This window comes from Salmo salar, chromosome ssa27, assembly GCF_905237065.1.
Source record: "Salmo salar chromosome ssa27, Ssal_v3.1, whole genome shotgun sequence".
Taxonomy (NCBI): Eukaryota; Metazoa; Chordata; class Actinopteri; order Salmoniformes; family Salmonidae; genus Salmo; species Salmo salar.
The window spans coordinates 12,077,073-12,098,891 of NC_059468.1; the positions used below are offsets into that span (position 1 = coordinate 12,077,073).

The 21,819-nt window shown below is 42.8% G+C and overlaps 1 protein-coding gene across 4 annotated transcripts; it reads left to right on the forward strand.

Annotated features, from left to right (window-relative positions):
- Window positions 1-1,065: 1,065 nt before the first annotated feature.
- Window positions 1,066-17,944, forward strand: LOC106588345 (CDC42 small effector protein 1). 4 transcript variants are annotated; one of them, XM_014177230.2, is made up of 6 exons: window positions 1,098-1,257; window positions 5,064-5,166; window positions 10,673-10,982; window positions 13,892-13,996; window positions 15,430-15,501; window positions 15,859-17,944. In XM_014177230.2, exons 3-5 carry the CDS (start codon window positions 10,800-10,802, stop codon window positions 15,496-15,498), a joined length of 357 nt encoding a protein of 118 aa, XP_014032705.1. In that variant the 5' UTR covers window positions 1,098-1,257; window positions 5,064-5,166; window positions 10,673-10,799; the 3' UTR covers window positions 15,499-15,501; window positions 15,859-17,944. The 4 variants fall into 4 exon arrangements, with proteins under 4 accessions (XP_014032708.1, XP_014032705.1, XP_014032704.1 ...); XM_014177233.2 differs by lacking the exon at window positions 5,064-5,166 and having other exon boundaries at window positions 1,066-1,257; XM_014177229.2 differs by lacking the exons at window positions 1,098-1,257; window positions 5,064-5,166 and adding an exon at window positions 7,916-8,012.
- Window positions 17,945-21,819: the final 3,875 nt, after the last annotated feature.

Consider the following 21,819-nt stretch of genomic DNA (forward strand, 5'->3'; position numbering starts at 1 on the left):
CATTATCAAGCTCGCAGTGGAGCAGGTAGACAGCTTCAAGTTCCTCTGTGTCCAAATCACAAAAGACTTAAAATGGTCCAAACACACACGCAAAGTCGTGAAGAAGATGCAGCAGTGCCTCTTCCCCCTCTGTAGGTTGAAAAAGTTTGGCATGGACCCTCAAATCCTGAAAAGGTTCTACAGCTGTACCATTAAGAGCGTATTGACTGGCTGCATTACTGCTTGGTATGGCATTAGCACCGCCTGCGATCGCATTGCGCTACAGAGGGTTGTGCAGACAGCCCAGCACATCACTGGGGCCGAGCTCCCTGCCATCCAGGACCTCTATATCAGGCGGTATGAAAAGAAGGCCTGGAAAATCGTCATAGACCCCAACCACCCAAGCCATAGACTATTTTCTCTGCTACCACACGACAAAAGGTACCGGTGCATCAAGTCTGACACCAAGAGGCTCTTGAAGAGCTTCCATCCCCAAGCAATACGGTTGATAAAGAGCTACACGGACTGAGTTTACCTTGTATCTTTATTGACATTTTTATTTCAATGTTTGCACTGTCTGTGCACACTCACAGGGCCCTAGACACACATATAGTCACTTCATTTACTCATTCACACATAATATGCACATACATTTATACTGACTCTACACACCCACTCACATGCAAGCTGCCGCTACTCTGTTTATCTTATATCCAGTTGCCTAGTCCCCTTACCCCTATACATATCTACATCCATCACTCCAGTGTCCCTGTACATGTCAATTTGGTATTGGAACTGACTTTTTAAATATTTCCTGTATAGAGTATTCTTACTTGTGTAATTGTGTATTTCATATTTCATGTTCTTATTTATCGTGTTTTTATTCTTCTAGTAATACACTGCTATTGCATTGTTGGGTTTTGAGTTTGCAAGAAACTCAAAACTTCAAACTTGGATTGCATACTAAGAGTAGGTCTATACCTACAATGTCCCTGTAGGTGGCAGTGTTGACCTTATGATAACGCGAAGTAATTCATCTCATTTCAAATCGCGTCTATGTCCATAAGGGGTGCTGTTTGACTTTACCGGCAAAAATAAGCCTTTGAAAAAAGATTTTAAAACATTTCAATTTCCTGATTGAACAACTTAGAACCACACCTCAAAAACCGAGAATCAGCATAAGTGTGGTTGGTGCTATACGTTGGTGTTTGAAAAGGCATTCAGCGAATACTTTTGCTACTGGATATCGACATTGTTTGGGTACATTTAAGAACGGAGGTAAGTTAGCGCCGCTATTGAGACTTTCTTCTTCATGTATGTTAGCCTACTAGCTAATTCTGTAAATGAAAAGGGGTACGTTGTCATTGTTACAATGTTTCTCTTACTGAGAAGGCTTAGAGTTGGCCAAACACAAGAGGCAATTGTGTTACGTTGCCTAGAATCAAAAATGTCCCAGCACTTTGACGTTTTCAACATTGGTTCATTTAAATGTTTAATGCTTTAAAGGAAACGACCATTCTATCAAACTCGAAGTCATTACTATTCGGTTAAATAATACTTAGCCTATCGAGCTACATAAAGGTAGGCTATGTAATGTATTTTGTGGCTATTCCCTTGGAAATGGCTTGGCTGGAATGTGATCTGTTAGGTGTAAATCAAACACTTGTTTGATTAGTTCTAGCCCAGGATTAGCGGACTAAACTCTCTGTTGAAGTTCACATTTCATAAACCGTGGAGTTTAGTCGGCTAGCCCAAGTTTCTACCATTACGCCTTAATGTCGAAAGGATATTAATTTATTTTCAGAGGTAGACTGGCTCTAGCAGCCAAAAACTACATCTAAAGTGAACCTATTCTCAATTGTGATACGGTTCTAGAAACACGAAGCCCTTTACTTTCATATCGCATCAAAAACAATTTCTCAAATGCAACATATACACTGTTTTAACCGGCTTTTAATACCGTTTCAACAGACAGTATTTGTCAGCGTTCCACCGGCGTTTCGCAAACTCGGTGCACGTTTTGGTTTTTGCTGTAACACTACACAGCTGACTCAAAGCTTGTTGATATTTGAATCAGCTGTATAGTCCTAGGGCAAAAACCAAAACGTGCACTATGGGGGCCCCAGGGACCAAGTTTGGGGAAAAACCCGGCGTTACAAACAGGTGTTCAGAACATGCTAGATAGAGGGACCACCTGTGCTAACTAGCTGTAACCTGGGAGAATGGTCATGTGGGAACGCAAACCCTATAAAGTTTTCTCAATTGAACATGTTTTTTTATAATTTTTATAGCCGATATGAAGATGTCTTCGTCCAATGACAGGAATAATTCATGCCCTCTCTGTATCAGTTTTCATTAAATGTTGTGTATTGTTAAATTATACTGAACAAGAAATATAAACGCAACATGCAACAACTTCAAAGATTTTAGTGAGTTACCGTTCATATAAGGATTTCAGTCACTTTAAATCAATTAATTAGGCCCTAATCTATGGATTTCACATGACTGGGAATGCAGATATGCATCTGTTGGTCACAGATACCTAAAAAAAAGTAGGTGAGTAGAACCAGTCAGTATCTGGTGTTACCACCATTTGCCTTATGCGGCACCAGATATCTCCTTCGCATAGACTTGATCAGGCTGTTCATTGTGGCCTGTGGAATGTTGTCCCACTCCTCTTCAATGGCTGTGTGAAGTTGCTGGATATTGGCGGGAACCGGAAAACGCTGTCATACATGTCGATCCAGAACATCCCAACATGCTCAATGGGTGACATGTCTGGTGAGTATGCAGGCCATGGAAAAACTGGGACATTTTCAGCTTCCAGGAATTGTGTACACATCCTTGCGACATGGGACAGTGTATTTTCGTGCTGAAACATGAGGTGATGGCGGCGGATGAATGGCACGACAATGGGCCTCAGGATCTCGTCAAGGTATCTCTGTGCATTCAAATGGCCATCAATAAAATGCAATTGTGTTCGTTTTCCGTATCTTATGCCTGCCCATACCATATCCCCACTGCCACCTGGGGCACTCTGTTCACAACGTTGACATCAGCAAACCGCTCTGGTGGACATTCCTGCAGTCAGCATGCCAATTGCATGCTCCCTCAACATCTGTGCCGTTGTGACAAAACTGCACATTTTAGAGTGGCCTTTTATTGTCCCCAGCACAAGGTGCACCTGTGTAATGATCATGCTTTTTAATCAGCTTCTTGATATGCCACACCTATCAGGTGGATTGATTATCTTGGCAAAGGAGAAATGCTCACTAACAGGGATGTAAACAGATTTGTGCACAAAATTTTAGAGAAATACGATTTTTGTGCGTATGGTGCATTTCTGAGTTCTTTTATTTCACTTCAAGAAACATGGGACCAACACTTTGGATGTGTTTATTTGTTTAGTGTACCTTTTTTTTTACTTTAAAGTAATAACAATATGTTCCCTCAAGACACTGTGTATTCATTTCCTTTAAGAGACGAGACAGCTGGACAAATGACACAGCCTGTTTATGACTTGATTTCGTATTTTTTGGCAATTCCAAATTAGAGGTCTACAACGTTTAGGGAAGTCAGGCTGGCGACAGTGGCTCAGTCAGTTGAATGCATTGGGTAAAGTAAGCCATTGTGGTCTATTTTCAGGAGGGCATAGTTTTGGGATGAGACTGTAAATGGTCTCGTACTCAGACTGTTGCTTCTCCTCTATGGGAAAGCCCATTGGTCAGGGATGGATTTGGCTCCTCTTCAATACTGTGTGCTCCAACCTCAATGTTGTGGTCTTCAACTTGATAATATTGTAGCCAACCCTGGTCTCTGGCATTAAAAACACACCATACGCCACGGTCGGCCCGCTCATTACACAGGGTTAGGCACCACCTATGTTGCAGATTGAGGGTGGCATTTTCTGAGCTAAATTGACCAAGACGCACCACCACCAACAACACACAACTTAACATAATTCTGCCCTGAAACAGAGGCAATTTCTCGCTTTGGCAGGGGCACAAAATATTTTGCTTGTCCATTTCCAGCGTGCCTCTCCAGGGTGCTGTTGGAGAGACTATCCCTGTGGCGTTCCACCAATGTTCTGTCCAAAAAAAATGATTTGTCATAAATCATGTAGCAGAATTAGAATATGGTAGAAAGCGTGTGGTCTTTTCTGTAGCCTACAGGCTGGAGATGCAATGTTATGAGACAGACGTTTTACATCATGCAAGTTTCTCTGATCAAATAGCTTACCATCAATGGCGCCCAAACAAATAAAAAATGTGCTGCCATGTTAACAAAAAATATATTCTAAAAACAGCACAGGTCAAAGTAAAAGGGACAATCACAACTGTTGTCCGGGAGTTTCACCCCATTGTCATGATCAGTGGTTTCAAGTTTTTATCCGTCAACTTTTGACAAGCGGATCATAGCGAAAAGTGAAATTGTTCTGCCTTTCCTGCTGTATAAATACATTGCAAATAGGCTCACGATAACTCCTGATTGAAGTTGGGTAGCTGATATTCAAATCAAATGTATTTATAAAGCCCTTCTTACATCAGCTGATATCTCAATGCTGTACAGAAACCCTGTATTCAGGACTTGAATAGCTAAATTGATTAGTCACAGGAATCTGGACTAATGAAGCCAATGCAATGGCCTGTTTCACAAATGGTGGACCTACCACATGGATGGACATTCATAAAATTCCATTGCCAGCGACATGGTAGGCTACACCCCAGTAAGCACGAGCCGACATCTTTTGGATGGCTATTTTTGGTTCTGTCCAGACCGAAAGTCTTTGTATTACAAATGTTAGGCTTACCACAGATGGGCATTCATAAAATAACATTTCAGGCAACACTGTAGGCTACACCTTAGTAAGCACATGCTAACGTCTTTTTTCTTCTTTGCAGTCTGTTTGGTTCAGATTTGGTGCGATCCAGAACCGGCTTGATTTCAACAGACGGAGATTTTTGGTCCGGACCAAATCTGAACCAATCATAGATGTCTATAAATGACGTATTTTCAACTTTTATTCAGAACCCCAAATGTGCCTCAATTCTACACCCCCCCCCGGTGTTTCAACTACTCACAAGTCTGGGCCGTGCGTTCTGATGGCCTCACAGCCGCCATCCCATTTCTGACACCAATGTAGCAACGCCTGGGCAAGGAAGCCAACCTGGGTTGCTGGAGTGAAAGGTAAACACCCTACGCATCGCGCCAATATGAGAAACCCGTCCTGTAAAAATGTCTTAATCAAGCCATGCATATTCTAGTCGTTTTACTATTTCTCAGCTCTAGTTTACCTTAGGTTTGGGTGGTAAATTAGATTCATTCGATTTCCGCAGGCGCGCGACCATTGTAGGCCATGGGTTAAACAAAAAAATAAATGTATAATAATTAAATTGGGACACTAAACAATTGAGGCAACAGGGATTTTGATACAGAAGGGGATTGAATGTGAAATAAAACGTTATTGGTCACGTTCACATATTTAGCAGATGTTATCGCGGGTGTAGCGAAATGCTTGTGTTCCTAGCTCCAACAGTGCAGTTATCTAACAATACACACATCTAAAACAATCTAATCAAAATATATTTTGTTTAACACTTTTTTTTTTGGTTACTACATGGTTCCATAAATGTTATTTCATAGTTTTTAAAGAAAAACCCTTGAATGAGTAGGTGTGTCCAAACTTTTGACTGGCACTGTATGTGTGCAGGGCCAGGTGACTTCTATCTTTTGGTTTGTTAGGGTTTTCAGTTCATGTCTGAGGTAGTTAGAACAGCCAACATGCACAGCTGAGCCAGGCATGTGGGGAGTGTACTTTACCCCTGCTAGTGTGGAACTCTGTGGAGTAACCTATGACCTGTGACACGCAGGGGGGGGGTTGATAGCAGGAAATGTCAAACTAGCTGTATTGAGTCATGGAGGTGTTGGATCCCATTGTGACATCAACTGCGTTCTTTCCTGTACATTTGACTTTGTACTTGTTGCAGATGGGAATGAATGAAAGATTAAAGTTGCTCCTTTAAAAGGAACCCCAGTGTACACTGCCACGTTAGTGACCTAAGTAGTGGGGGTTGAAGAGGGGGACCTTTTGCTTACAGTATAGGAACATGTATATGTTGACCATACTTAATCTTTCATGAGGAGAGTCACTTTGGAGACCTATTTCAGTAAGCCTACCAGTAACTCATTCTGGGAGGACAGGACACTATGTAAACTCCTGTTATGGACTAATGGTTCTCTTTCCCATTTTTATTTTGGGATGGATGCATAGTTGCACACAACAGATGATGTGGAAAATGGACACGAGGCCTCTTTCAGACCTGAAAACATCTGAATAACTTGATTTTGACGAGACCTATCTTCACCAACTATATCAATGTAGGCCTACCTGCTTTTCCATCTAGTACCAGGCAGGAATCGCTACACTGATGTACTTCTCTCTTTTTAAAGCAACCGTCCTAAAGACCTCAGTTCCAATACAATTCTAAACACCTGAGCCATTCATCAAATCGTGGATGGCGGTGCACTGGATTCCGTGAAAGATCCATGTTGTCCTCAAGCTGTTGCTTGAAAACTGACATCTGCAATTTTTTAAATGTGCCATTTAACCAGTTGTAAAGTATTTTTTTTTTTTAAAACAGATCCCATGAAAGGCCTCATTGTAATTCCTCCGTTAGAGACCACTCCCCTCCTTTTCCTCTCTTTTGACAGTGAGCCACTGACCCACGTCCAAGATTTCACCCAGTTGGTAGTGGTAGCTTGCAGGACTCAATTGCATCTGCAAACGCTTATAGTTTAGGGGTGTAACTATTGAGCATGTCATTGAATAACTGTGACCATTGAGGGGGCATTCTGCTGTTGCTACATACGTTTTAGTTCAACTATCATACCGCATTAGAACCCAAAATGTAAGCTTGTTTTACTCCAATGTTTGTAAACTAAGTAAATGTAAATGCCGTATAGCTTTTTAAAACACAGTTAAAACTATAATGTTGATATCATGGACGCTCTGTGTATGAATTTGAGTGGTTACACTTCTTCAGCCCCACCCCTCCGCCTTTTACAGAAACCGTGTCGGTGAAACGCTTTGTTTATTGTTTCGACTGCAGATTGCCTCGTTAAAACGTCCAACGGGCTAACAAGGGTATCAGAACATCTTAATCTCAACATTGTTGTTGCTGAAAGATCTCATTGAATGATTTTGAGATTCGAGGATCACAACCAGTATACGAATCCTAAGGTTCCATTGTATCTTTCGCAGCTCACATATAATGCTGTTAGATCTGGTTCTAATTAATTGGTCATCACGTTAGGTTACTCCCTACTAGTTTAGGTCGGAGGCGTTGTCTTATTGTCTATAGTGCGACCCGGAACCTTATCCTTTTGAAGGAACAGGGCTTGGCATTGAGTCCATGTCAACAGGGAGACTTCCATGGAAAGTTTTCTATTTTATTTATTTTTTAATTTTTTTGTGAGTGTCTGTGAGCTGGTCTTTAGTCAGGGTCGAATGTCATTTTCATAAATATCGCTGATCACGTTACCTCTTGTCTGTGTTGCTTCTCAATTCATAAATCCCAGTAAATTATAGCCATTATCTCTTTCAAATACAACCTCTATGATGGTAGCCGTTGACGTTTTTATATACATTTGCTGTTCATTCTGGCTATTTGGAAAAGAGGGCTGCAATGAAATGTGTTTTGCCACATCTCTTACAGGGGGAGTCTGCTAGCATGTCTATGGAATATTTTAGCCACGTCAGTGTTTGGTGAGTTAGCAGGAAGTATCGTCACTGTCAGTCTACCCATGGGGATATGAAATGAACAAACACATGTTGAGACAATAAGTTTTGCTAACTGCCTTAGAATGGTCAAGTTGATGCCTTGTATAAAAACATATTTTCTTGAAGATAAATTTGTCAATTTTCCCCCCCTTCAAGAGAAGAAAAGCTGGGTTAGGTGACAAACTTGACAATTGGACTCGTGATGCATCACATGCTGTCTGCTACTGTAGCTACATTGTGGTGTTTTAATAAGGTTAGTCTCACAGTGCTTCTTTGTCATCCTTCTTGTTTTAGCTTTTCTGTGTGTTCCGCACAGATAACAGGGAAGCCTCAGCAGCACTGAGGATCATGTGAAATCTGGACGGACACAGGAGCGCAGTGAGTGAGGGCAGGAGGATTCCATTATTTGTGTTGGCAATATACACACTTGTGAGTTTTCACTCTGTCGATGCAAAGATACACATGCGTCCAAAGAAGGTTGCTGGATGGTTTTGGCACAAAGAGGTGTTGTCTCAAGGGATCCTGACAGGGTGAACTATTAAACTGTCAACTTTTTTTTGTACTGTCTGAGGAACCACCTTGCCCATTTAATGATAAGACAAACTGGTTGTGTGGGGGAAAAATCCCTGTTGGGGAACCAGAACGATTCTTCCCTGTTCCCACAGGGTAGCCTGTAGTAGTTGAACAAATAAACAGCTGTGGCCTAAGAAGATATGCAAAATACAGCACCATCTTATCAAGGTCTCTCCAGCACTTCAACAGATGAGTCTCCAGTAGTAATTCAACCGAACTGGACTGTCGCTCTTCTGAAGAGGGTTCGTTTTGCTCGTCGTTCGTTGCTCCTCAGGGGACACCTCAAATTGGAGTGAGACTGCCCCAGGTCTCTGAAAAGCCGGTTTGTTTATACAAGATGACGAGCATGCCGTCAGAGACCAGATGAGCCCAAAGCGGGAGTTTCCGTTAATCCTTACCTCACTGGACAAGTATTTCAACTGCCCCTAGTCTGCCCCTACTCCCACCCTCTGTTCTTCTTTTCGTGCTATGAATCATGGGAAACTTGGTCATGAGGTTACTCTCCTCTAAATAGTGTACCACAGGAGATATTCCGAGCCCCAGTGCTATCCTAAAGACAGTTCACAGTTCTAGCCCTCTTTCCGAGTACTGTGTTCTCACACTGCTGTGTGTCCTCACTATAATCCCTTTTTGAAGTGTACCTGCTCTGGGGTGAAACGGTAAGAGGTCAACGCGGAGAGAAGTTAGACCCAGACTTTGCCTGAGCAAGGCTGGCTCGGCTAGTGGCTCAACTCTACAGACGCCTGTGTCCTATTTGACTTGTACCAGCCTGTAAGGCCTGGCCTTTGTGACGTAATGGGCCAGTGTTTTTGGCACTGCCTGCCTTGCCATCCATCCACACCCCTTATATCGTCATAAGTCTGTGTACAGACTTCCACTTCATCCCAGTAAGCCATGGGGCATGAGAACCGTCTCTACACCCACTGACCAGCCCGTCTTACAACCCTGATGCCTTCACCTACACCAGTCTACTCGCTCTCTGACTGCCCTGATGACTGTTAACCAAATATTTCTACAGTATTTTTGTGTCGGGTTTGAGAGAGCATAGGCTTGACCTTGTTCGTGTGTGTGTGTGAGAGAGAGACTCTCCACCACACACATTCCTGAACAGTTTCCTCACACAGCCTCTGGGCACAATAAAGCGGTGCTGGAGGAGAGCCATGTCATTATGAAAAGTTTAATCAAACGATCGGCAGCGGGCCCAAAGTAAACTGAAGTCCAAGCACCGTCGTGGAAAACAACCTGTAGAAGCAGAGTCCTTGGAGCAGGCGGTAACCACGGCGCCGCTAATCTCCCCTATTTGACCTAGATCATTTTTTTATGTGTTGATATGTAGGCTGTGCTGTTTTTTTAAATTATTTTTTTCATGTTTTATTTATTTGTAGTTCTGTTCTTGTCTAATGTTCTGTTTTGTGTGGATCTTAGGAAGAGTAGCTGCTGCATTCGCAACAGATAATGGGGATCCTAATAAAAATACCAAAAAGCCGCAGCTCTAATTTGCCTTAACGGCTCATCAGTGACAACCTTAAGCATGGCAATAAACCAAAGACTACACTAAGTAGTATAAACCAAACTTTATGAAGGCAAAAATGGTCTTGGCAGAACTTTCTTTCACACTGCAAGGAGGTCATATAAATGGCTTCAGAGATGGTGCTCCAGAGTGTTTATCATTTTGGCTTCTTCATGTGATTTAGCAAGGCTGGAACTGGGACGAGATGGGAACAACCTCGAGGCGAAAGGAGGATGCTTAGATCCTTACAAGGACAACTGGTCCTTACTGTTTGCAGATTTTTTTTTTACCCTCGGAATGTCTTTCTCATGTCTAATGTGCATGTCACTTGTTTGTAAAGCTATATGTTAGACGTGTTATGCATGTTTGTGTGGCCATCCGTTTCTGATCAAACCTTCCGTTATGTCGGAACTTGGAACAGAAGATGGGGCCTCTGTGTTCAGACCACAAACCTTTGAGTCTTAGAACTGGGGGACGGGGCAATGTGAGTCGCTGTGTCATCATCGGCACAATTCAGCACTCATGAAGCAGACTTACTCACGAAGAATTGCATCATTTTAAAATGGTGCAAGCAAAACACTGTTCTAGACAAGATGCTGGTTTGGGCAGAATCCAGTAAGAAGTATGCTGCTACATCTGCATTGTTTGGGGTTTTAGGCTGGGTTTCTGTACAGCACTTTGAGATATTAGCTGATGTAAGAAGGGCTTTATAGATTTGATTTGCTACCTTCTTAGGAGGTTAGGCTTGCAGTGATATGTTGGCTAAAAATAAAATGAACAATGTTCCCATTACATTGGCTATTATTTTTAATAAACTCCTGTCTCAACAGATTAAACCCTACGGACTTTAATCTAACTGGATACCGAAGAAGGATCAAGACGCCGGGAGGCTTGAGCTAATCAGGACCTGACCTTTTGGGCCGGTGGGTTTGGGGATTGACCAACTTTGGCTATCTGATGCAAGGGATCTGGATGCATCAGGACTATCCCAAGATTGAGGGTCACAGAGGCTACCTGTCTTCACCAGCCTGCAGGGCGGCAACAGAAAGCAGGGCGCTGAACCGACAGAACCGGCGGAGCCCAGGAATGAGCGAGTTCTGGCACAAGATGGGCTGCTGCGTGGTGGCCAAACCCCCACCGGTGAGTCTGGGCCAGCTGCCCCTCATTTACTCATGTAGAGGTATGAAATGCCCACTACTCTAACGTTCTTTGTCAGGTTTCACAAAATTCCTCATCTAATAGATGTATTCGACTATGAAGTATACTCCCCAAGCTTGCGCTTTATTAGATCCTGGCCAATTCCATTCAACCCTCTCTTGCCAAGTTCCACAGAGGTTGTTAGAGGTCCCTGGCTAATCTTGTAGCTAAAGGCAAGGTTTGGGCAGCCAAGCATGCTTACTCTGACCACACACAAGAACTTAGTGTTTTTGGCTGTTGCATTCAACACACAGTTATCAGAGTTTTATTGGTATGTACAGAGGCCCAATCAAGGGAGTCCTAAATGCATGCTTAGAACAGCCAAAAGTGAAACGCTCCCCAATGATCTATCCATAATTTTTTTACGCCACGATGTTACGGGGGACCTTTTTTTAAATGCATCAAAGTCCAATAAATCTGTTGGCAAAGGCTGACGTATTTATGGTGTTTTTCAGACTCCATCTGCGTTCACTTACAGGCTGATATCTTTAAACGGGGGCTTTATAGCTTGCAGTTTAGAGGCCTCCACATCATGAGCGATATCTTGAGAGGGCCATCTCTTGATTTGTTATTTCACGCTCGCTATACTTAGGGTGAATGCCAGTCATTAATATTCACTGACCATGTGACCCATATTTATAACTTTGACCGTGCGTAGTTGTGTCCATCAGTAATGTAGGCATCACAATATGGGGACGGACTGTATTGAAAACATGTCCTTACTATCTTACATTCTAGTCTGATGTTGATTTAATGACGCTAACGATTGAATCGATCTGTCCAGGGAACTATGCCTGCACCTAGAGTAGTTTAGCGTCATCAGGTGTTTCAAAGCAAAACATTTCATGGAATCCTGGCGAGCGTTACAGGGGTGAATAGAGGTCCTTTTTGATGACCGAACATATCAGCGTGTCGCCGGAGAGTGGAAGAACTTCCCTTTAGCTCTCCAGAAGCGACCGCTGACCCTTGGACCTCAGGGCGGCACCCTTTCCTGGCCCAGGTTTTGCAGGGAGAGTTGCGTAACGGCGGGTTGTGTCCATCCATTCCCACTCGTCAACAATGAACCCGGGGGCCCAGGAGAGGGGAAGGGGACTGGGCCCGGGGAAGGGGACTGGGCCCGGGGAAGGGGACTGGGCCCGGGGAAGGGGACTGGGCCCGGGGAAGGGGACTGGGCCCGGGGAAGGGGACTGGGCCCGGGGAAGGGGACTGGGCCCGGGAGAGGGGAAGGGGACTGGGCCCAGGAGAGGGGAAGGGGACTGGGCCACTGTCCCGTAGGATGGCTTTTTCCCTTCCTCTTTTTTCAAATGTATTTTTAGGGCCTGTGTTTGTTCTATTGTTGAGGGAGGACTTTACAGTTACGCAGCTTTAAATAAATACATGCAAGGATTTACATGGTGGAACTGTTTCGAGAGTACAGGGGCTTGTGTGGCGTGTAATTGTTTTTGGAATATTACTGTATCGAGACCCTTCTTACTGATGCTCTCATGAGATGTTGGTAGTTTGGGTCTGCTTAACTTCCTGTATGTCAGTCATGTAATTGCTACCCACTTTTCTAAGCACAGGCTATGCCAAAGGGTTTCTGACACCAAATGGTTGCTATTACACATACTGAAGGCCTCTCCTAAAATAAGTTGCTAAGCGACGGTTTCTCTTTTGCAGCACACGCAGCTGACCAATTAGCTAGACCTTCCATCAATCAGCCACTGGATAGCATACCTCCCAATTAAGCAACATTATAGTGCAGGCTTATTTCTGACTTTGGTATGACTCATGGCTGCCACTTGAGTGGATGCCAACCAGCTGGGCTTTTGGTTAGGGTTGGTATGCCTTTTTTGAGTGTTTTCAAGGGCTGTTTGGACTGAAGTACCAAGCGGCAAAGTGTTTAAGTTTTAATCGATTGCCGTATTGATACTCGGAAGTTGGTCTACACAGAGTGAGGCTCCTACTTGATCGTCACAGAATGTCAATAGAGCCAAGAGGAGTATAGGGTTACCTTATTTGGTCGCATATGTTTTGAGTTCAATTCCTGGCATCTTGCGTTGCTAGGTTTTCACTGATTCAATATGCCTGCTGAAATGGTCATGAGGTTGTCTTTCCGAGTCTGTGGGAATGACTGCTTTCCTCTGTCATGCCAACGTAGCAACAAGAACGGTCGTTAAGATGCCTGATTCATTGGGTGCGTAGGCATGCTCCAACAGATCCTCCGAATTCAAGATGACGTCAAGACTGACTAGCTCATAGGATACAGGGTTCAACGTTTTGGTCAGCAGCACGTTTTTGTTTGGATGTAAACATGGGTCAAAGTTGCATATGTAACACTTAACATGGCTAAAGGTCTGTATGCTGGTCAATGGCTATGGCATCTGCCAGCCTGCATCAGGAGATGATAAACTAACAATATAGTGGAAAATGAAAAAGCCTTTTATTTTATGGCTTATGCATAGCAAAAACATTTTATTTAATATTCTAAGCCATCACATGTAAAAAAATTCCACTACTTCTGCAAGTTTTTTGCACAGAGGCTTTTTTGACATTGTTTACTGTCCAGCATCAACTTCTGTTTGTTCTGTAGTATTTCATCCCATGATCAACAGACCACCTCATGGTTTACACCTATAACCAAATAAGTGTTCCTCTCCTGTGTTCTAATAATATAAGCTGCTTATTTGGAGACAAAATGTCGATCATTGTTCGATTAAGTGCATGTTTATGTTGTAATTTTGGAGCATCTTCTGAATTAAAACCTAATTTTGCTTTCATTTTTGGTTGCACAGCCGCTGTGTTATGCAGTTGCCTAGCCGTATTTTAATTACTAAAGGTCACTGACCTCTGGCGTTTTGCATTTGTTTCAGAAGAAGAAGAGGAGGAAGATTGACTGCAGCATGATCGGAGAGCCCACGAACTTTATGCACCTCACACACATTGGCTCTGGGGAGATGGCGGAAGGTTTGCCGCCGGTATGTATAAGGTTTTGGCTACTTTCATAAAGACCATCTTTTTACACATTGTAATCTGTGTTTTAGAAGAATGATAGGTCAATCTGTAATCTTGACAGATAAATCTCTAACAATTTCCATTGGGCTGCTCATAGTGAGTACCATTATTTGGTCTTTGCGTTATACTTGCATTGCATGTCAAATCCTTTTTTTTTTTTTTAACTGTTATTTCAACACATGGATCAAGTCTGGAAGATATTGTGTAAAACATCTCAGTGCACCATGCTACAAACCAAGGAATTGGTATTGTCCACAGGTTTTCTTTGGACAAAAATGAATACAAAAACACTGATGCTTTCATACATGAACTGCTACACTAGTCCCACCCCCATTCGTTGGCGAACTGGCCCATCTCCAGCCAGCCACCTGCAGCCTCACTTTTGAACAAGGCTCAGCCTGTGCATGAGGCGGAAGTGGTCCTGTGAAACACAGGCCCTGAAATGGACCCCCTCCCTACCACTTCATGCCCATGATGTTCCCTACACCCTATTGCTCAGTCCCTCTTCCCTCCCTGGGAGTGATTCCAGAGGGCACACAGAGAAGGGGACAGTGACAGGGGACACAGCTGGAAAGCCTTGGCAGCTAAATGAAAGGCCCCCTCTGTGTCCTGCAACGCTGGTAGAAGATTCCCCCAATCACAACAACATTAAACAAGATCTCCTTTCTGTGCCTGTTAAAGGGGAACTCAGACATCCCACTGAAAACCAAGTCAACTCACCAGTGACCAAGTCTTGTTTACTTAGCATTGACAACCTTAATGAGCTTTAATGCCGAATGAGAGACGTATGCGTTTTGTGTTGACACTAAGCCAGTGACTCCATTGCGAGCCATGACTAACCCTTATAATGATACAAAGCCTATTCATTCGAGTCAATTCACTGGAACAGTGTAAATAGGCGTGGTATACAAACACTGCTGCCTTTTTTTGTTTAAGCAGAATTATTACATAACACCGTTACGAAACATCTGTGTGATCTTGACACTGCCTCCTCCGCCGTCACTATTCCGACTACAGGTTTGTTTTGAGTTTTCAGGCAACAGTGTTCTATTGTTGCAAAGTTAGTTAGCATTTCCACATACCCACCTCTAGTTTATCCATCAACCGCTAGGGATTGAACACTGCGTGTTCCCGTTGGGCATATGAAATGTCAACATATCACACCATTTGTGAGTGAGCAAAGGGCACTTACTTAGCAACAACAGTTGTTTAATCCAGCTGCAGGTGGCATGGCTCAATGTATCTTTAATAACACTGACTGTTTCATAATACCAGAAAACAGGTCATTTGGTCAACGTCCTCTGTTCTTGCTGGTTGACGCTCCACTGTATTTGACATAACTCTACCGGGGAGTGATGTTGGTGTGACTGCCATGTTGCTCTTGTCCCCCATGCAGTCAGGGTCAGTCCAGGAACAGATGAGGTCCAAAGGACCCAGCACCAATGGCAGAAGCAGCCTCTTATAGCCAGTAAGTACCGTCTATATACTCACTCTTTAGGTCATACTGTTTTCCGGGTTAAATAAATATGTCCAGCTGAAAGTGTTGGTCTTAATTAGTTTATTTTAGACTGGGGAATTGTTTCTCAAGCAGTATGAAAAGGAGAACCATCCATTAATATCCCAATCTTTTGTTCTTCCAAATGACGACAATGAACTACTAGCCTAAGTTCTTGGAAACTTTTTTTTTAAACACCTGACTGCATACTCTGTGGATTTAATTTAAAAAAAAATAATAATAATTGTGTATCTGAAGATATTCTTCAGTGTTTTCTTTTTATTCAGAAACTACTGCTCTCCAATGACATCATTTTGTTTGCGGTTTCAGACATATGGACCAATCCAAGGACTTGACGTGAGCTCCTCATTTCCCCCTTCCTCGGACCCAGCCTCAAGCCAACCTTCATGGACCAACTCTGCATATTGCACTTAGGCCCACAATGACCACCGCAAATGGCACAATTAAAAAAAGATGACTTAATTTCCCAGAATCCCTTTCGTCCCCCATCATCCAGTTTCAAATGGAACATGACTCTTGCCTTGAAGCGGGAAAACACCCTGGATTCTCACTCAGCACTGGGAACTGGACGGGATTGTGTGTGTGGGCTTTTAGGAGGTATTTGTTACACTTCAGGCTGCTGCCAGATACAGATTTTCCCATTTGCTTCTGTCTCAAGCAAGGGATCGTCCGACTATTTCACGAACAAGACCGTCTCACAAGTGTGATACTGCTCTTTCAATATCTTTATTCTTGACACAAAGTGGTGTGCATTTGTGCCCTTTAAAAGTGTTGTCTGTAATGATTATAATGCCTTATAAGTAGTGAATGGTGGAAACTGAGCCCATCTGTTTCCTATAGTGCCATGACAAGCAGGCAGTTTTCATATGTATTGCTAAAGTGCAGTGGTCAAATTGTTATTTAGGTTTTGGAAGCAAAGTTGCTCAATTGACAAGCAGGATGTGGCATCATCCCTGGCTCCACCCGCTACTTGTCTGGAGTAGTTTAAGATCCAATCTTAGCAGCACTGTAGACATACAGGGTGGGAGTGGTCACTTGTAGGCCTACTTTGCTAATGTTTTGGCACTTTGCCCGTTTCACGTGGATGGTTCTTAGAAGTTTTCCAGTCTTTCTCACACACATTCCACCATTAGTCACTCAGTCGTCCTTATAAAACGCACACCAAGTTTCTCATAGACAACCTTCTCATATATACTTCTACCTTAAGTGTTATTGCCAAAGTTCTGCCTTTATATATTAGGTTATTTTTATTATTTTTTTTTTTTATTTTTTTATTTGTTTTACCATGAGTGCTTTAACACCAGCACATCTGAACACTGGATAGCACTGGCAGGTAGCCAGCGGTGGTTAGAGCATTGGGGCAGTAACCGAAAGGTCGCTGGTTCAAATGCCCGAGCAGACCAGGTGAAAAAATGGATCGATATGCCTTGCTCATAGGCACTGTACTATGGCTGACCCTGTAAAACAACACATTTCACTGCACCTGTCTGGTGTACGTGACAAAGAAAAGTCATTACCTTCTGTAGTGTCCCATAGACTCCCTTTCTGGGGTTTTAAACACGTTTGTATGGGTAATAGTCTTGTGCAATCCACTTGTAAGCGTTTGAAAGCTGAATGTAAGATGCAGTAACTAATCTTGATCGTTTGCCTTTATCTAAACTCGTCTAGTTGGACTGTTAGTTCAGCAGGTTTATGACACCATCATCTCAAATGTATCAAACTATGGCAACTTGGCCTCGGTTCTCGTCTTAGAATTGGCCCCTGCCAGTCTAAGCTGAGACATGCTCATTCATTTTTTAGCTATTCTGAACGGTGACCTTATGGGCTTTCTGTTTCAATGGCAATCTACAGTTCAGGTTAGAGGAAACGGCAAAGCCTATAATACTACAGTGAGAAAGTGATGGCTGATTTTGCTTTCTGTTATTTTTCAATTTATCAAGTTATTTTGCCTCATTACCGGTAAATGGACCCGCTGTTGTCATTGTATTCAATATTACATTTAGATGCATGCCTACTATAGTTCAGACAAACGCTTGCCGTATGAGTCCTTTTTATTTGTTTTACGACTGTCCTCATATTTTTGTCAGCTGTGGAGCTGGGTTTTTAATAGTTTTTTTAATTTTATTTTTTAAGTTTTGTTTTTAACATTTCTTATCTGTGACTGAAGAGATTCCAGGATGCGATGTATGCGCTTTCTTTTTCAGTTGCACAGTTTTCCTGGGTCTCCCTCTTTTCCTTTTAATTGGACATGTGTTCCACGGTCATCCTATGTGGACGTTGGTGGACAGATGTGTGATAGTAGAGGAAGTATTTCAACTGCCGCAAATCTGTTTTTTTTTTTTTTTTCTCCGCTTCTGGGCTTTTCCCCTCCTGAAAATACAGTCTATTTTATGTATCCATGTGTGTGTTTCTTGTGTTTACTTGAAAGTGACATTTACTTTGAAGGGACACATCCTCCAGAGGTTTCTTTCTTTATTTAACTAGGCAAGTCAGTTAAGAACAAATTCTTATTTACACACAAGTGCATATGACAAATGCATTTCCCCAGTTCTGAAAGAGGGTAGCCCTGAGTGAAAAGTTTGGGAACCCCTGATTTAGGGAATAATATACAGACAAATTATACCCAGTTTTTAACAGATAAATGCAATACTTTTTGAGTTTAGGGAAACCAAACATTTCAAGTGTTTAATTAGTCTTCAGACCCAGATTGACAGCAAAAATCTAAACTAATCACTGTTCATATCAACCGTGGTTACATTTGCTGCGACGAACGCGACTCAAATTGAAGTTCTGTTTCCAACAGCCAGAGCAAATCACACTGCAACGTTGCAGGAAGAGCCTTACTATGATGAGATGTTTCATCCAGCCTCCGCACATCTCATCCTCCAACATCTTGTGTTTTTATTACAAGCAGCTGTCTGAGACCACAGTAATCTCAACAACAACATAGTGATTTTTAATCTGTGTGAGCAGCCCAGAGTCAAACCATGGGGCAGAGCACAGGATAACACATTCATTACCTTCTTCACTGGGTGGGGGGGGGGGACCTGCCCATGGAAAAATCTGTGATTTCTCTCCTGTCCTCACCATAAGGTTTTCAGCTTCTCTCGCCCGGCACTCTTCAATGTTTTTATATTTTTTTGAGGATATTAAACCTTCAACACTCTACTTCCTCTTTAACAATGGATGCTGTTTCTATATAAAACATTGGGCATAGCCAACACTTTTGGGCCTTGGCTGCAAACACACCACTACACACATGGGGCCTGTCCTTGGCAGAGCCCAGCAAAAGCCCATCGCCTGAATGAAGGAAATCTATGGTCCATTGTGCTTCTTGATTACACTAAAAGCCGCCGGCAGATCAGATCGGGCCTGGAACAAGATAAGAGCTCCTTTTCATTGCGTTTCAGCATGAGATGTTGGTTAATATATAACATGGGCTGTTTATATCGGGCCTCCAAATGACTGGTAGTGGTGGTTCTGTAATGCATCTTAGATAATGACTTATGGTATGACTTATGGTAGTTATCAGACGACTGAGCCACTGCTGGACTTGCTGTACTGCAGGTCCTGTTTTACAACCCAACTAATGGAACATGCTGTAATGTCTCCGACTGTATTTATGGATGATGTTATAAAATTCTAATGAATAAAACTAGGGATTAAAGCAGTTAGTCTCAACTGGTGGGGAGATTTGAATTGTGTCCGAGATTTTTTTTTTTTTATATCGTTTTGTATGGGGTTTTTTTAACAATGGAAAATATTCCAATCTGAACTTAAATGACTTAGACCAGGTAGAAAAGGTGTAGAAATGATAATTAACTTATTTTTTTAATCATTTAATTTATCATATAGAAGTGTATGTGACTTAATACCACCTATAGACATTAAAAACACAATGAGATACAATCTCAAACAAACCATCTACTCTGTATACAACCCAGAACAGCATATCATGTTTTTCTAATCAAGGGCTTGAAAACAAATATTGATGCATGCACAGTAAAGAAAGTGGCAACATCAGTAAATCATCTCTAGAATCGAAACACCTATTTTAAAGACCTGCATGACTCAAACTTTGGACTTCTTTTTCCTATAGTGTAGATGGGATCGGCCGAGCCTGACTTCCCTAACTGTAAACCTCGGCCTGGCACCAGTCTCACACTTCGTACACTGTTCTCTGTTCCTGTTTATTGAGTTTCCCCACAGCTACCTCACTTCCTCTCCCTGTAAGGGCCCTTTTCCTGTGTGTCTGGTGGGTCCGAACAGCCAGTCTCACCTTCTGCGATCTGGGCCAAATTCCCCACTCCCTCCCTCTGTGTTCCTTTATTAAGTGCTGTGTGGAAGAGGAGGAAGCTGGTAGAGGCCAAACACCCTCCCACTGTACCCAACAGAGCTCCTAAAAACAACACATTCACTCCTGTACTGGAAAACAAGTCACAGTGTATAATGGGTTCTATTGAGTGCTGGCTGGAGAAATAAGTGGAACATGAGACATTGGGGTTTATTCATAAACGTGTCGATCACATGGACTAGTTTCCTATTTAAAGGAAAATACAGCAGACATTTCCCGAATCCAATTTGGTAAACTTGGTATTTTGATGTTTAAGAAAGTATCATCTAATTGCCGTAGATGTACTTACAAGCATGTTGTTTCCTCTTGGTAGACAAACATTTGAGAAAGTTACGTTTATTAGGACAAAAATGTAAATAAAAGGATTTAATGAAATTACCCCCAGCTGATGCTTCCATCATAGTCAGTGAACAAAAATATAAAAGAAACAAAATTTTGCATGTTGCAATGTTTCATGAGCTGAAATAAAATATCCCAGAAATGTTCCATATTGTCATGCCAAATTTGTTTACATCCCTGTTAGGGAGCATTTCACCTTTGCCAAGATAATCCATCCATCTGACAGGTGTGGTATAACAACAAGCTGATTAAACAGCATGATCATTACATAAGTGCACCTTGTGCTGTGGACAAAAGGCCACTCTAAAAGGTGCAGTTTTGTCACACAACACAATGCCACAGATGTCTCAAGTTTTGAGGGAGCGTGCAATTAGCATGCTGACTGCAGGAATATCCACCAGAGCTTTTGCCAGAGAATTAAATGTTCATTTCTCTACCATAAGCTGCCTCCAACATTGTTTTGGAGAATTTGGCAGTACGTCCAACCGGCCTCACAACCGCAGACCATGTGTAACCACGCCAGCCCAGGACCTCCACATCCGGCTTCTTCACCTGCAGGATCGTCTGAGACTAGCCACCCGGACAGCTAATGAAACTGTGGGTTTGCACAACCAAAGAATTTCTGCACAGACTGTCAAAAACCGTCTCAAGGAAGCTCATCTGTGTGCTCGTTGTCCTCACCAGGGTCTTGACCTGACTGCAGTTCGGTGTCGTAACTGACTTTACTGGGCAAATGCTCACCTTTGATGGCCACTGTCACGCTGGAGAAGTATGCCCTTCACGGATGAATCCCGGTTTCAACTGGACCGGGCAGATGGCTGATGTCATCGTTGTGAACACTGCCCCATGGTGGCGGTGAGGTTATGGTATGGGCAGGCATAAGCTACGGACAACGAACAGAATTACAATTTGGCAATTGGAATGCACAGAGATGGGGCGGCTGCATAGCCTTGTGGTTAGAGCGTTGGGCCAGTAACCGAAAGGTTGCAAGATCGAATCCCCGAGCTGGCAAGGTACAAATCTGTCGTTCTGCCCCTGAACAAGGCAGTTAACCCACTGTTCCTAGGCCATCATTGAAAATAAGAATTTGTTCTTAACTGACTTGCCTAGTTAAATAAAGGTAAAATTAAAAAAAGAGATACCGTGATGAGATCCTGAGGCCAATTGTTGTGCCATTCATCCATCAATTCATGTTTCAGCATGATAATGTACAGCCCCATGTTGCAGGGATCTGTACACAATTCCTGGAAGCTGAACATGTCACAGTTCTTCCTTTCCCTGCATACTCACCAGACATGTCACCTGTTGAGCATGTTTGGGGTGCTCTGGATTGACATGTACAACAGTGTGTTCCAGTTCCTGCCAATATCCATCAACTTCGCACAGCAATTGAAGAGGATTGGGACAACATTCAACAGCCCACAATTAACAGCCTGATCAACTCTATACAAAGGAGATTTTGTGCCGCATGAGGCAAATAGTGGTCACCAGATACTGGCTGGTTTTCTGATCCATGTCCCTACTTTTAAGGTGTCTGTGACCAACAGATGCAGATCTGTATTCCAAGTCATGTGAAA

Bases quoted from the DNA above. Each gene is read 5' to 3' on its own strand.
- LOC106588345 (XM_014177233.2), top strand. From the start codon at position 10,800: ATGCAAGGGATCTGGATGCATCAGGACTATCCCAAGATTGAGGGTCAC. The intron at 10,983-13,891 runs GTGAGTCTGGGC...CATTTGTTTCAG, and splicing joins TGGTGGCCAAACCCCCACCG to AAGAAGAAGAGGAGGAAGAT. The intron at 13,997-15,429 runs GTATGTATAAGG...TCCCCCATGCAG, and splicing joins TGGCGGAAGGTTTGCCGCCG to TCAGGGTCAGTCCAGGAACA.